At 31.1% G+C, this 15,177-nt stretch overlaps 1 protein-coding gene across 3 annotated transcripts in view; it reads right to left on the bottom strand.

Annotated features, from left to right (window-relative positions):
- Positions 1-292: 292 nt before the first annotated feature.
- The window catches only part of LOC113398483 (uncharacterized), an 87,033-nt gene continuing 72,148 nt past the window's right edge, over positions 293-15,177 (bottom strand). For all 3 annotated transcript variants that reach the window (XM_064216526.1, XM_026637237.2, XM_064216527.1), the window contains exons 6-9: positions 14,138-14,273; positions 12,976-13,109; positions 4,299-4,500; positions 293-736 (exon numbers count right to left, since the gene is read on the bottom strand). In XM_064216526.1, the coding sequence (XP_064072596.1) occupies positions 651-736; positions 4,299-4,500; positions 12,976-13,109; positions 14,138-14,273 (558 nt within the window). In that variant the 3' untranslated portion in view covers positions 293-650. The remainder of the gene's footprint in view (positions 737-4,298; positions 4,501-12,975; positions 13,110-14,137; positions 14,274-15,177) is intronic.

Raw genomic sequence — 15,177 nt, 5'->3', positions numbered from 1 at the left:
AACTTTTACGCTTTGAATATGTTCTTAATTTACCAAAAATAATTGGTATGAAACTGAAAATAATTTTATGCTTTAAATGTTTTCCCTAATAAAAAACAATAGCATCTTCATGAAGTAAGATTGACTTTCCTGCCTGAAAATCAACAATAAACAAGCGAACGTTAAACGATTTAAATATTGATCATTGAATCATATAATTCAACTATCGTCTTGGACTCAGTTATGACTCAGTTCTTTTACATTTTGTTGGATATATAATATATATGTTTTGGGATGAAATTAAAACACACAATTCGACATATAATTTGTATTAAATCAACAATATTCTTAGTCTTTACATTCTTTGGTATAATTATTAGCTCATTTAGGTACAGTTAACTATTTTTAATTTCCCCTTATCTCTTGACCAGAATTGAATACATCTATTTCATATCTATTTTAATATTTATAATAAGTGCTGTTTCAATCCAATAAGGCGAATAGAATAATGAAATAATACATTGGAAATAACCAATCAGAACTGTTTAATCAAGGTCATACAACGAATAATATAATCTTGTAATTTGATTGGTTGATCTAGATTTTCTTTCTCATTCTATTTCACCTTATTGGAATGAAACAGCACTCCAGTACACGTATGATCATTATGCCTATGTATTGTTAGCCCACACAATAATGTGGAGCAGTAGAAGGATTTGGCACGCGTGCAGTTTGGCTCCAGAACCAGGCGACGTCACTGCAACAGAAAAAAAAAATGAATAAAATTGAAGTTGAATATGGAATGTAGCCGAATTCGCTTTGAAGTTGTACCGCATTCTGATGGTATCGATAGATTTTCTGCAGTACGAATAATTCATTCGAGTAATGTTTTTTAGAACGACCATTAAGCTGAATACTTAAAGATATCAAATTTATTAATATTTACTTATTCAAGCTTTTAGCTTATTTGAGCACCATGTATCATATAATATTATGTTTATGTAATATTTTGGAAAAAGATTACATCTTACGTCTTAGTTAAACTTCAACAAAATATTTATGTTACTGTATACGCACATTTATAGGTTATAAAAGTTTGTTTTTCTCTTTACACTTACAAATATATAGTAATTACAGCTATTTACCTATAATATTTATTAACTACATATATAAAAGTATATATAAAAGTTGGAATGTAATAATGAGAAGTAATAAAAATATAAGAATTATTGTATAGCGATAAAAAAGTTATTAACAAAGCAACAGCTGGGTAATTTCGAAAATCCTGTCCCAAATAAAAATAAATATGGATGACTGGCTGAGCCTGTGATATAGCTAGCGTCAAATGAAGATTGTGACAAAATCTTTCAAGCAATTGCATAGAACTTCTCACCTACAATTTTGCTTCCACTAATAATAATAATAAAAAATAATGATGATATAGGTACGAGCAAATAGACCACCTGATATTAAGTGGTCACCACCGCCCATAGACAATGACGCTATAAGAAATATTAACCATTCCTCACACAGCCAATGCGCCACCAACCTTGGGAGCTAAGATGTTATGTCCATTGAGCCTATAGTTACACTGGCTCACTCACCCATCAAACCGGAACGCAACAATACTAGGTACTGCCGTTTAGCTGTAGAATATCTGATGAGTGGATGGTGCCTACCCAGATGGGCTAGCACAATGCCCTACCACCAAGTAAATCCTTCGCTTGTTTCGTACCAAAATTCGTGGTTAGCAATTCTGCGGTTAAGCCATGAAATCATAACAGACAGAAAGTGAGACAGACAGATACACAGAGTTACTTTTGCATTTATAATATTAATATGAATATTGAAACTAAATAAAAATAACTGTATAACTAATAGAGATTCATCATGAAACTTAGTCGAAGCTTACAATAGCTGCCCTGTAAATTCTAACAATGTTGCGACCTGAGTCAAGTTAAAACGATTCCCTAACAACGATACTTTGTACGCAGAGGAAATTGTTTTCGCAAATGAGGCGGGAGCAATAATTTACTGAGCCTCAATGACCTCTTTGCAACCAGTAATATTATTACTATGGCTTCCTGTTCATATATTTGCTATACCATTGAGACACTTATTTATCTGAATGTAAGTATCATTTTTCTGTATTTGTTAGTTATTTTCTTGATGGACGCCATAAACGAATATGGTCGCTAGTAATGTTACTTTGTAGAAAGTAAGTGCCTATTACTGAATGTTAGATATTAATCGAATAGTATTTTATGCTTCTGGAATGAATTGTCGTCTAACGGCGATGTCGCCATCTTTTGTATATACATATATAATATCAAAGCTAATTTTGTTAAACTCTCAAAATACCATTAAAACAATATCTTGTTATAATGTTAATTTTAAATGAGATTTGTTATGATTTTTTTTTGTAGAGATTAATTCTTTGTGTTTTTTGGACGTATTATTTTCATTAGCACATTGTATGATCACTTGTTTTATTATAAGTGTTTAGTAATAGATTGATGGATAAATAATGAAATATATCTATTTCAATCTTTTATTAAATTCTATTGGTCTATTTATGATCCTTTCGTTCAGTGGCTAGTAAAAATATTGGAAACCGTTGATTTATTTTGTAGTTTACCAACTTTTGTGGATCAATTCGATATATTGAAATTATACTTAAATAAGTCACCTAAAAATTCATCTTAAACTTTTATCATTTATTTACTTTAAAATGAACTCCATAAACACCATTAAAAATAATGATGATTTTTTTTCGTTTTATTCCAATACAGCAGTGTAAAATTACACCATTAAATAAAATTGAAAAGTTTCGCCAAAAAACAAAATAAGATTATTTTCGCTTGATTACACCCAAATTCTATTCAAAACAACATCAAAACACTTGTTTCGTAATAGGGTAGTTTTAATAAAACTGCCGTTAAACGAACGCATTAAAAGGTTATCTAGGTCAACACAGGATTTCTAGGTAGGTCTTAATTATGGCCTTCGTTTATAAGCATAATGCCTTTTAGTACTTAGTGCCTCTGTTGAAATTTAACAATAGTAATATTAAAATCGAAGACGGCTTTTGTCTCCGATCTCTTTAGCTGGGACATAGAATGACCTTATATATCTGGATTTACTACTTTAATTTTAATACTATAAATTTCTTAGAAATAGATATAAAGGGATAAAAGGAGAAACGATTTTTATAGATAGATAGATCCTTACTAATCATGATTGTTACTATTTGTGACGTTATTATTATTTGTTGTGTAGGAAACAATACTTCCGAAACATTTGAGCTTGAGCAGATAAAACTTCTGGCTATACCTTCTATAAAATCAAAGTATACTTTTTTCTTGTAAGTTTTTGAATTGTCATTTTGCAGAACTATATTAAAAGAAAAGCTACCACCGGTTTGGAATGTATATCCGAACGAGAAGAACCACCAAGGAACTCAGTTCCAACATTTTAGACACATTACAACAAGTATTAGAATAAGCATCTATAAAAAAGCTTAATATCGTAATACATATGTTTGTGTATGTTGGCATGTTTTTTGCAACATCTCCAACAATACTTGCCATATTGAAATATGCCATGGCATGCCAATTTACAAAAAATCTTAATTATACACCTAAACCTTACTCAAGAATCATTCCTGGCATGGTGATAACTGTATTAAAAAAAAATCTTTCGGACGTTTTGAGTTTATTGTATAAAGACAGACACACATAAATTGCACAATTTAAACTTTCGCGATATTTGTCCATTCACAATTGTCAGACTCTCACACACATTGCTAAAATATTAGTTAAACGATTGCTAGAAATCTTATGAGACGAGAAAATTATCTAATGCGAAATAAGATACTACTAAAAATATAATGATCACGCATATCTTAATATATTTCAACAAAATATAAAACAATCTTCTAAATACGTTACAAATGGAAAAATATATTCTTCACGTTGTAAATAATTGCGAATTAGTGATACGTCATAGAATTTTAAACACAAGGTATATCATGAATGTTACAATTAAAACAAAAATGAGAAAAATACAGAATTTAGTTTGCAAATGGGCCACCAAATTGTAAGTTGTCAGCACTGCTCATAGAGCTCAATCACCCTTCAAACCGGAATATGTATATCAAATGTAAGTATCACTGCTTGGCGGTAGTATTTATGATGAGTGAGTGGTACCTACACAGACGGGCTTGCTCGACGACCTAGCTCTATGTATTGTTTAAAAGACTGACTAGAATATTTTTGCAATACCGTAAATTTTATTACATAAATTAAAATAAGTATTACCTCTCTCTATTTTGGGATCACTGTTAGCTGAATACAAGGCAACGGCTGAGTTGTCCCTATATAGGTCCCCCACTTTGGCCTCGCACCTAAGGATCGGCGCTCCTCTCTCGTAATGCGCCGGCCATAACTGGATCTGGACATATAACTCCGATCGAAATAGACCTTCCGGAGCTGGCTGTACTTGGTACATTCCTGGTGTTACCTGAGAACAAAGTTTTAAATTAAATATATATTACATTACATAGAAGTTATAACCTTAACCCTGAAACTGTATCGGTGTATTTTTTTGGATTGTTTCATTTTAAAGGGATAAATGTAATCGGAAAATGTATTTTCTATTTGTAAGTATTTTACGCTAACGTAATTTTGTGATGATTTCGCTCGATTATCAAAGTTAAGGAGTTAGTTAATACAAAATATATGTAATAACATAAATACTATGAGTGGTGTTGACCACTTGACATCAGGTGGCACATTCTCCAGTCATAGATATAACTTAAAAAATATATTGTTCGTTACCCTTTTAGGTCTTAATTACTCAACCGATCATAATGAAATTTCGCAAACACACACAGAAATAGACAGGATATCTTACACCTACTCTACTCTCTTTAAAAGTCAACCATTAGCCTATATTTATTTAAGCTTAACAAAAGTTTCTAGCGTTATAACTAGATTCAATTGCATTATTCAAAAGTAAAACAGTTATTAGGTAGTCATATTCTTTTTTAGAAAAAAGGTTTTATATAAAAGAGGTTTAACGCGTAAAAGTGTTGAATAATATACAGGGTTTTTGGTAATTCGACGTATTCCCGTTAGGAGGAGATTAGGAGGAGTTTTTTTAAAAAAAAGATGCATCTTCTAAATCCTCATTAAGCATGAATCTACAGAAAGCAAGTCTTTTTTCAGCATCCTCTTCGTAAATAACGTGCACAGGATTAAAATGATAATACAAAATATCTTAATTGTATCTTAGCTACTGAACTGTTTATGTATCTAAATTTTATTATAAATTTGTATTAAGTAAGTAAGTTAAGTAAATATGTAAGTTTTTTTACATTGGTTATTATTTTAAATCAAAATTGTGGAAATTTTAAAGAGCGACCTTTGGTACGAATTCGGTCATGTTCGAATACGAATTTTCACCAGCGTCCTTTCTGATCATTTTATTTCGGTTGCTTTGAAATAAATTCCTAGTTTTTATACATTTTCGGAAAGCTAAGTAAACGATTATGTTTTAAAATAATCTGCAGAACAAGTTTCATAATGATTTTTTTTTGTTTTTCAGGCATATTTGACGGAAAAAAGTAAAAAAAAAATTGAAATAATATCATTTGCCGTCTCGTATTTTTAAATTTGGGCCGATAATTATTGTTTAAATATTGCAAAATATCCAGTGTTTAATCGTTTTTATAAATCAGAAGAAAAAAATAGATTTTAATTGATACTTTTTTTTTAATAAATTTTTGAAGTTGCATTTTTGACTTATTTTGAAAAAATCTAAAAAACGCGGTAACTCAAAAATGGTTCACTTTTGCATAACGCATATGGGGATTAAAATTATTGAAAGGGGTGACTGACCCCTATTACGTCCTAACGGGAATACGTCGAATTACCAATAACCCTGTATAAAGCAAAAATTCTCATCCATAAAGAGATCACAGTGTAAATCCTCTCACGTACCTAAGGCTAACAGTTGATTATCTAATGTCTTATATTTTCTAGGGAACTTTAAAAAAATAGGTTAAAGTGGAATAAATATTCGGTCTTAAACTCGGTAGGATTTTTACAAATGAATATGAATTAAAACTAACTGTAAATAGCTTGACGTCACGTGACATATTAAAAAAATACAAAATAAAGAAAAATAAAAGTTACTATAAATAAAACGAAATGAAAGAAAAATTCATAATTAAATATAACATATTTATGAAAAAAAAAATTAAAAAAAGAATATATTTGACGTATATTAGTAATGATAAGTATACTATAGTTATTTATAGTTACAAAGCAAAGTCACTACAACTGAGCTCGATATTAAGGAGATTACTATAACCTTCTAGTTAAGAGCAAAGTTTAGGAGTGGATAAGCCATCGTTTGTCAGCCTATTTAAGTTCGAGTAATTGAGGTTTAAATTTATTTACTACATACATAATATACACTAATATTACAAATGCGAAAGTAACTCTGGCTGTTGCCTCATCAGTTTAACAGCTGAACAGATTTAGACGGAATTTATTCATGTTTTATTCACCCCTTGAGGGAGTAAAATTGTGATGACGGTTTGTGTGCTGTATGCTGTATGTGTGTACGAGCCGAGATGGCCCAGTGGTTAGAACGCGTGCATCTTAACCGATGATTTCGGGTTCAAACCCAGGCAAGCACCACTGAATTTTCATGTGCTTAATTTGTGTTTATAATTCATCTCGTGCTCGGCGGTGAAGGAAAACATCGTGAGGAAACCTGCATGTGTCTAATTTCAACGAAATTCTGCCACATGTGTATTCCACCAACCCGCATTGGAGCAGCGTGGTGGAATATGCTCCAAAACCTTCTCCTCAAAGGGAGAGGAGGCCTTTAGCCCAGCAGTGGGAAATTTACAGGCTGCTAATGTGCTGAATGTAAAGTTGTATAAATTACATAAAAGTAAATATGCAGGTTCAACTGGTATGAAATAATTCCTAGTTGAATGCTAGCTATTTTCTACATTCGGATGTCAACCTACGATCCTTGTTTAATTCCACGAGTTCTGTCCGCTAAGAAATTTCTGTTCCAGAGCGATATTGAGCTCTCGAAACCGTCGTTATTACATTATTACCTTTACGAGCGTATTCAGTAAGGAGCTTAAAGTTTCCTTTCACTAATATTGCAATATTATATTTCACCTGGAGTGTTATAAATAAATTGATGTAATTTTAAGAGTTATATTTTTTAAACGTAGTATTTCTTTATTTTCCTACACTTCATTCTATTTTTATTTTTGTGCTTATATAAAATGAATTGTTGTTTTTGATGCCTGACTGAAAAGAAGTTCTAAAGCAATACACATATTTTTATCAGATGTAGCGCCTTTTGTGACGACTTTATCGTATAATATTACTATACAGGTAAGTAGTACTCCATAGTTTTACTCGTATTAAACTTAATTCTGTTGATATTCAAATTGTAAATTTCATGTTTCTATATTAGAGTTTTTGTAGTCAACAAAGTTGAAATAAATAAATAATTTTTGTATTGAAACTATATCAGAATAATATATTTAATATAATTAAACGTATTTTGATAAAGAATAAAAATAAATGTAATTATTATAAAATATACAATTTATAAATATATATATATATAAATTAAAAACGGCTTGTAAATACAATGACTTGCCTGATATCTGAAGTTTCAAGTTAAATCGTCACTAGCTATTCCTTCGATAAAATTGTGAAAAGGATAAACATTCATGAACTCATCGTACGTATTTATCTGTATACGTAAATCACCTTACAATAACTATAAAAACGATGGCCAGTACATGACGTTGTATTAAAAAAAATGTACAATACATTTAAAAATCGACCACTAATATTGTTCTGTTCAAATAAAACGCACTTGTTTTTAATAATATTTTAAGTGTTTTCTCTTAAACCGCTGAAACGATTTCGATAAATTTTGTTATAGAGATAGTTCAGTCCCGATAAAGGACATTTAAATATTAAAGTAAAGATATCATTTAAACGATAAAACATTAAACCGTTTTGAGTTAATGAAAAAATATTGTTAAAATAAAACTCTCTTCCTGAAAAGAGCATTTAATTTGACGTCCAAAGTCCAGAGCAACGGACTTTATTCGTTAATTATGATAAACAGACTTCCTAAAGTTCGAATATACGTTCTCACCGAGAATAACGTAATTTTATACTCGTATATCTTGTCATAATTTTGTATTGAAAAAGCAACATTAAATCGATTCCAGTCGGTCATTATGCTTCTGTGGAATTTTCGTACACCGTTGTGAAATACCAAAATTATTTTTTGTTATATTCGCGTTCAAATTCATTTAATATATATGTAGCTTGGTTTTGTAATAACTTTTGCAGAAACATGTAACCAATTTTTAGCAAAAATGGCGTAAGTCATAATTTTGACTTTGATAAATCTGCATTACGAATCTGAATCGCGCGAATTAAAGATGAAACGCGCCTCAGAGGTTTTATATAGAAGTTCTCTTTAAGTCATTATTAGCGACATCTTCCAAGTTAGAGTCACATTCTCCGAACTCTTAAATACATATTTATTTTTGAAGTCTTCAAAGAAAATCATCTTATTTTGAGAGCGGATTTAATGTGTCTCTCAAAGCCCGTAGCACTGGTTATGCAACTCATTATCTACGATAAACACGTTGAACGCGTTAAAATGTTTCACCAACTATCTTACAACTTTAAATTCTACTTCTTGTGAATCGAATTATAATTTTAGATATAGCTGGCGGTTTACTTATGTTTAAATATAAGTACGCAAAATAAACGAAAAAAATATTACGATAATACAATTATTCCCAAAAAAGTAGTCACTCCGTAGACCATGACGAATAGATTTACGCATCACATAGTCTGAACATAATCACATGTAATTTGTATGTAATATATATAAACGGATCACGTTTTTCTATCGAGCTAAAACCTTGCCGGTTGGAGGTATAGCTGACCCTAACATCACGTTGGATCATTGCCAAGGAATCAGAGACAGAGAATTATGTTACGTCTATTTATCTTTCATACGAGGTATATTCAACCTTTTACAAAAGAAACCTTTTCCTACTAGCACCACTTTGGCATAGGAACGTTATTTATGCCGAATATAACTCTTACTAATGATTAAACATTTGTAAGGCGAATGTATAAAAATATTGGTAAAAGGATATCAGATACGCTTCCGCCAGATCACAGGACGACTTTTAATGATAATAATATTAACGATAAAAAAACATTCATTAGAATACGTACAAACGGAAACACTTTTAATTCTAGTTTAATGTTGAGTAACTACTCAGTTCCTTACTGGTTATTCATAGTTGAATCTACATTCCGAAACGGTGGTATTTAATACAATTCTGTAAAACGACGATTCAGAAGTGCTTGTTAAAGTTTACTAGGATAAAATATATATTGATATAAATAGGTACTTTTTTATCGCTGTTATTAAAAAGGTTTCCAAAGTTTCCGAAACTATATAAACCCCTCATGAAAAATGGTATGTAAGTAAATATACAAAAGTAGCTGTTGTTTTATTTATGTTAATCAAAACTATAACTAAAGAACTGTAAGGCTAGTATTCACAAGCACTTAATTTGACGCTTACAGACCGTCCTTTGCGGACGAAACTCATTATCCATGATAAACATACCCTATGCAAGCGTTCAAAATGTATCATCATTCAATCCTATGCTATAATCTTTGCCATATTCTGTAATTTATATGGCAATAGTTTCACGTTGTAATGAGTTATAGGCTATTTATATCACGCCAATCAATTGACTTGTAACCTTGTCGAATGCAATGTTATTCAAAGACAATTTAAATTTTTATTACAATAATACACAGAAATACAAATATAAAATAATAAATACGAAAAATCCATCGTAGTAAATTTGATAAATCTATTAGTAATTCCATCAGCTAATATCAAAAAGCCTTGTGCAGTATGACAATGCATAACAGTAATAAAATCTTGCTAATATTATAAATATGAGAATTTGGATGAATGGATGTTTGTTATTTAATCACACCAAAACGGCTATACAAAACTGAATGAAATTTGCCCCAGAGATAGATAGATAGATAGATAGTCTGGAATAGCACATAGGTTACTTTTTAAGCTGGAGAAATGTACCTTACAACAGCACACTCCTCGTCCCTCTTCACATCACAAGCAGATGCAGTCGCGGATGGAAATTAGTCAAATTGTAACATTAGACTTCATTATTGGAGACACTAATTTTTAGTTATAGTTTTAAATAAAATAAACACCAGCCAACAGAACGAAGCAGCAGAGAGATCAAAAAAGTCACAAGAGATTAGTGTTGGAATAAATATATATTTAAATATTCGTTACATGTCGTCAACGTCAGAACTAAAATGTTAAGTGCCTACCTTGTGTACTTTGTGTACTTTCAAAACATAACCAAAATAAGTATCGCTGTTTGGCGGTAGAATATTGATGAGCTGGTGGACGAGCGAATAAGTGCTTGCAAAAATTCCTACAATCAAGTAAATTCAACACTATCTTTCGAATTCTAATTTTGTATCTCAGAACACCAAGGTCCAGTGTCTCAATTGCGAACATTAATTACAGTACGAAAACATTTAAAAAACTTATATCATCCGCCTTCTTGCATCTACTTGTGAAAGGAATGGTTTATTATTCGTCAACATAATCGGAATGACGATTCGGGGAAACGCTAGCAGTATTCTGGTCACACCACGCCATTCCTTGCGGTCACAATTTGCAATGTAGCCATTTTCAATTTTGATCGGTACGTACCTACTTATTTAATACCTCAATTTTATATTTATTTTTTTATTTCCCTTTAGTTTTACATTTACAAAGAAAAACGTATAATATTGTTAAGAATCTTAATTTGCTTATCGGTTTCAGTGTACAATAAGTATTATTAACTTGAAACTTTTAAATGAAATCAAAGAGTCTTATAGTTCTTTTGAAGTTAATGGAAGAGAGCACCAAGAACAGTTCACGTAAGTTCGTAACAAAGTCAACTGTTTACTCTTTCGCTGAGAAAGACCGAGGCACCGTCTCGGCTATTGTTTCTCTTTTAATTTCTAGTGGCATTCTCTCGAAATGTGTGGAAGTGTCGCTGAGAAACAGCGCTACAAATTCTAACCAGAACAATAAGCCAACTCGAGACCGAAACGTAAATCTCGGAGCCGCTGCAAAATATGCCACAAGCCAGCTTCGCTTGAATTAAAACTTGTATAGAAATTTAACCGTGCCGCGAGAGGGATTTACTTCGGGCATATGAATAAAGTGTTAATTAAATGTTGATGTTGTAAGAAGTTATAGTGAATAAACTTTTCCCGAGTAAATTGGATTTCAGCGAAATTATGCGATTGGTGAGGAAAAGCGCCTTAAAGCGGAAATGCTGAATCGACAATTTGGTACAAATTATATTTTAAAGTTATTAACAGGGCACCCCTTTTTTTTTCAGTTCTTTGTTAATTTGATTACTTCTATGAATGATAAATTAATTATTTTTCATTAATAAACTCGTGGGTCGTCGGAATGAAATGAAATTTTGAGTAATACCAATACTTTACATGTAATATTTAATTTAAGGTAAACTTACCTATTATCTATAAATATATATATAAAAAATATAAACAAAATCCTTTTTTTTTCTGTATTTTCGCTTTCTTCTTCTAAACGACTCAACAGATTTCTATACAGTTTATGAAACGACATTGCATATAAGGCTGACGCTGGCTAAACCTTAGGAGATACATCAAACTGCGTGCTAGAAAATCGTACTACTAAAAAAGCCCAGAGAAAAGTCACCATACATTTGCTTTTTAAAGTAAACTCATAAGAGCTGTTTTTATATATTACAAATAAATTGTTGTAGTCTAGTATTTTTTTCAATCCGTGATCCTTCACTCTTTTTTATTTAATGCCCAGCAAGGCGGACATAATTATGTATATTACGCCTTTTAGGGGTTGGTCGTTAGGTGTTAGGGTAGCAGCGGCAACCTTTGTCCTTTCTTGGAAATTTCATCAAAGCTGTACCGCATCACGTGTGCGCTGATATAATATTTCTGTATTGCATATATATTTTTTTTAAATGTAAAATAAATGTAAACGTAATTTTATTTTAAGGAGTTTTGGAACTTGTTCAACTATGCTAATCCACTGTGAGTTGTTTGATATACTTGGTTGTATTTTTCGGTCATCACTTATTCTACTGCTAAACAGCAATATTTAGTATTGTTGGGTTCAGTTTAAAAGGGTGAGTGACCAATTACAGGCACAAGGAACATAACATCTTAGTTCCCAACGTTGGCAGAGCATTGGCGATGTAAGGTATTATAACGCCAATGTCTATTGTGGTGATCACCATCAGGTGGCCCATTGGCCCGTCGACTTTTAGGCTTTCACCCGAATAATGCACATTTTCTCGACATATAGGCTATAAACATAAATTAAGTATGGAATATTCAAATGTTTGTGTGTTTTACAGTTGCCAATTGTTTTATATTTCATATTTTTACTGAAAATCTGCAGATATTCGCTGCACTTCAAGCTTGTCGTCTTCTTGGAAGAAATGGCCCACACTAACCTTTATTTTCATTTTAATATAACATATACATAATCCATAATAAATAATATCATCATCCTCCTGCCCTTATCCCAATTTTACTTGGGGTCGGCGCAGCATGTCTTCTTCTTCCATCTTCCAAGTAACATTCTTTCTAACCATATCGTCTTTCACACAATCCATCCATCGTTTCTTATAAATAATATATAATACTATATAATAAATTATATATAAGTAATACTTTTAATCCTATTCAATGCTGTACTGCAATCCAGCGGGCCCTCCGCGCACGATCAGAGAGAGTGATTCACGTATTCAAAGTATTCGGGTATTTCGACTATAACAGGTAAAATACTTACTGGGATATCATTAATGTAGAATGTAAGCTCCGAGGGGGGGCGGCCGGGTCCGGACGTGCAGTTGCCTCTCAGCACGTCGCCCGGCATGTAATAATGTTGGCTTGTGTGAATCGTTGGCGACGATGGCGGTAGAACTACGAGAAAAGATTTAACAGAATAAGCAATATATTTACTAACAATATCTTACACTAGGTGTTTAACAAATAATATAATATGACTGAATTCATGTTAACAATTACACCCAATAACTAAAACCTTTAGAGATTTTTTTTTTTTTATATTAATTACAAACAAATAGTTATTATATTATATACTACTCATAAATTTAAATACCTTTTTTTTTTTAAGTGTTAGATTTTCTAACTGCTACTTTTTAAATGTCATACGTCTAGCTTAAGTAATTTTATTTTAACGATGAAAGTCATGATCTTTATAAAATAGAAAATTTATTTTATTAATTTCAGCATAATATCTCAAATTATCATATTTAAAACGTAACTTTTCATAATAAATCACTCTGTACCTAATTCGTACATAAAAGTTGATAAATAACTTACAGCAGAACAACAGTCTATATTTTAAAATATCAATAAAGTTTTTTAATTAAGTAAACATGTATACTATTTTACATTAATAAAATAAGTTTTATTTAATTTGAAAGCCAGATCAAATAGTGAAATTTTAATAAGACCAAACTTGATAAGCGTAACCAGCCCCTCATGCATATGTACGAGTATATAATTTCACACTAAAATATTATCCTTGTAAACTAAATACCATAAAATATGCATAGCATATTATTAAAATTATCATTAATATTGAAACGGTTTTCAAGTCTTTAAAGTTCAATGAACTACAGACATGACGTCTTTGATGACCAATATACACTGACCCCTTGGCTAAAACAGTTATCCCTTTGGCAAAGTCTAACGCTTAGTTGAAGGTGAAAGTATGAATAATAGTTTTGTCGAAGTATAAAAAATTTAGTTAATTTTTTCTCAGAAATTTCCCAACGGATATCATTTTCATTTTTCATTAATATCTCTCAGGAGTCTTGTGAAATATACAAACGAAATGACAAACTACGATCGTGGTTAAAATGAAAATATAAATGAGTTGTATTCTAATTTTAAAAAATATAAAAATAACACTGAAAACTTACCCACAACATCCATTGTGTTAGACACGATTGATGTTGCGAAAGAAGGTGCGTCAGCTGTGACTTCGCAGCTGAAATTCCCGGATAGGCCGAAGCTGACTCGCGTTAGCACTACCTGACTCTGATTCGATCTGGCCAGCTGTGGACAAATATTTAATATTAAAAACATATAAAATTAACATAATTATGTAAAGGTAAACTTCAATAATCGACTTAAAAGATAGAAGGATATATGATCGATGCAATATAACGTCAAACAGCTTTAGCAACAACAAACAGCATATTCTGCTCCATAGAGCCATTTGGTGTTTTTTTTGGTTATTTCTTCGGCTAAAGTTTCGTTTTCAAACAAAAAATTCTCCTCTCCTCTTTATGAAAGGATCTGTTCGTTATTCCATTAAGATGTTCGAATTTAGTTCGGTGGATACAGTCTTAATTATGAGGATGAATTTCATCCAGCACACAGGATATCTCACGATGTTGTCTTTCTCAAAAGATGAATTACAAACATAAATAACGAACGAAAAAAAAAACTCAGTGTTATTTTCCAAGATCACCAAGCAATTTTCGATACAGATACATTTATTGTAACTATTAGCTGTCTCAGCATTCGTATATCGTAATAAGTATTATTTATAAGTTTTAAGCGTTTTCATTTTTGAATATAAACAAACATATACAATGTACTTATAAAATAACGTAGTTACAAAGCGTATCATGAAACATACAGTGAATTAAGTTTTAAGATATTTCCAACAGAAACACCACAAATTCAGCACTGAAATAACGCAATGAAGTTGATTTTATGATTTCACGGTAATTTGTAAGTAATAAAATGTATGTTTTAATTTTTCTTTGTATATTATGTAGTATTCGTTTGTCTCCATATACCAATATTAATCATATTATATGGTTTCTGTTTAATTGGTGAGCGAGCCAGTGTAAGCAACATAACGTACTAGTTTCCAAAGTTGACCAATTTGCCAGGATACCTAGGTATTTAAAAAAAAAGAAAGTTGTTTGTATGTTTTTGATTTATCTCG

The sequence above is a fragment of the Vanessa tameamea genome, chromosome 12 (assembly GCF_037043105.1).
Source record: "Vanessa tameamea isolate UH-Manoa-2023 chromosome 12, ilVanTame1 primary haplotype, whole genome shotgun sequence".
NCBI classification, from domain to species: domain Eukaryota; kingdom Metazoa; phylum Arthropoda; class Insecta; order Lepidoptera; family Nymphalidae; genus Vanessa; species Vanessa tameamea.
This window is presented reverse-complemented; position numbering and strand designations above follow the sequence as displayed.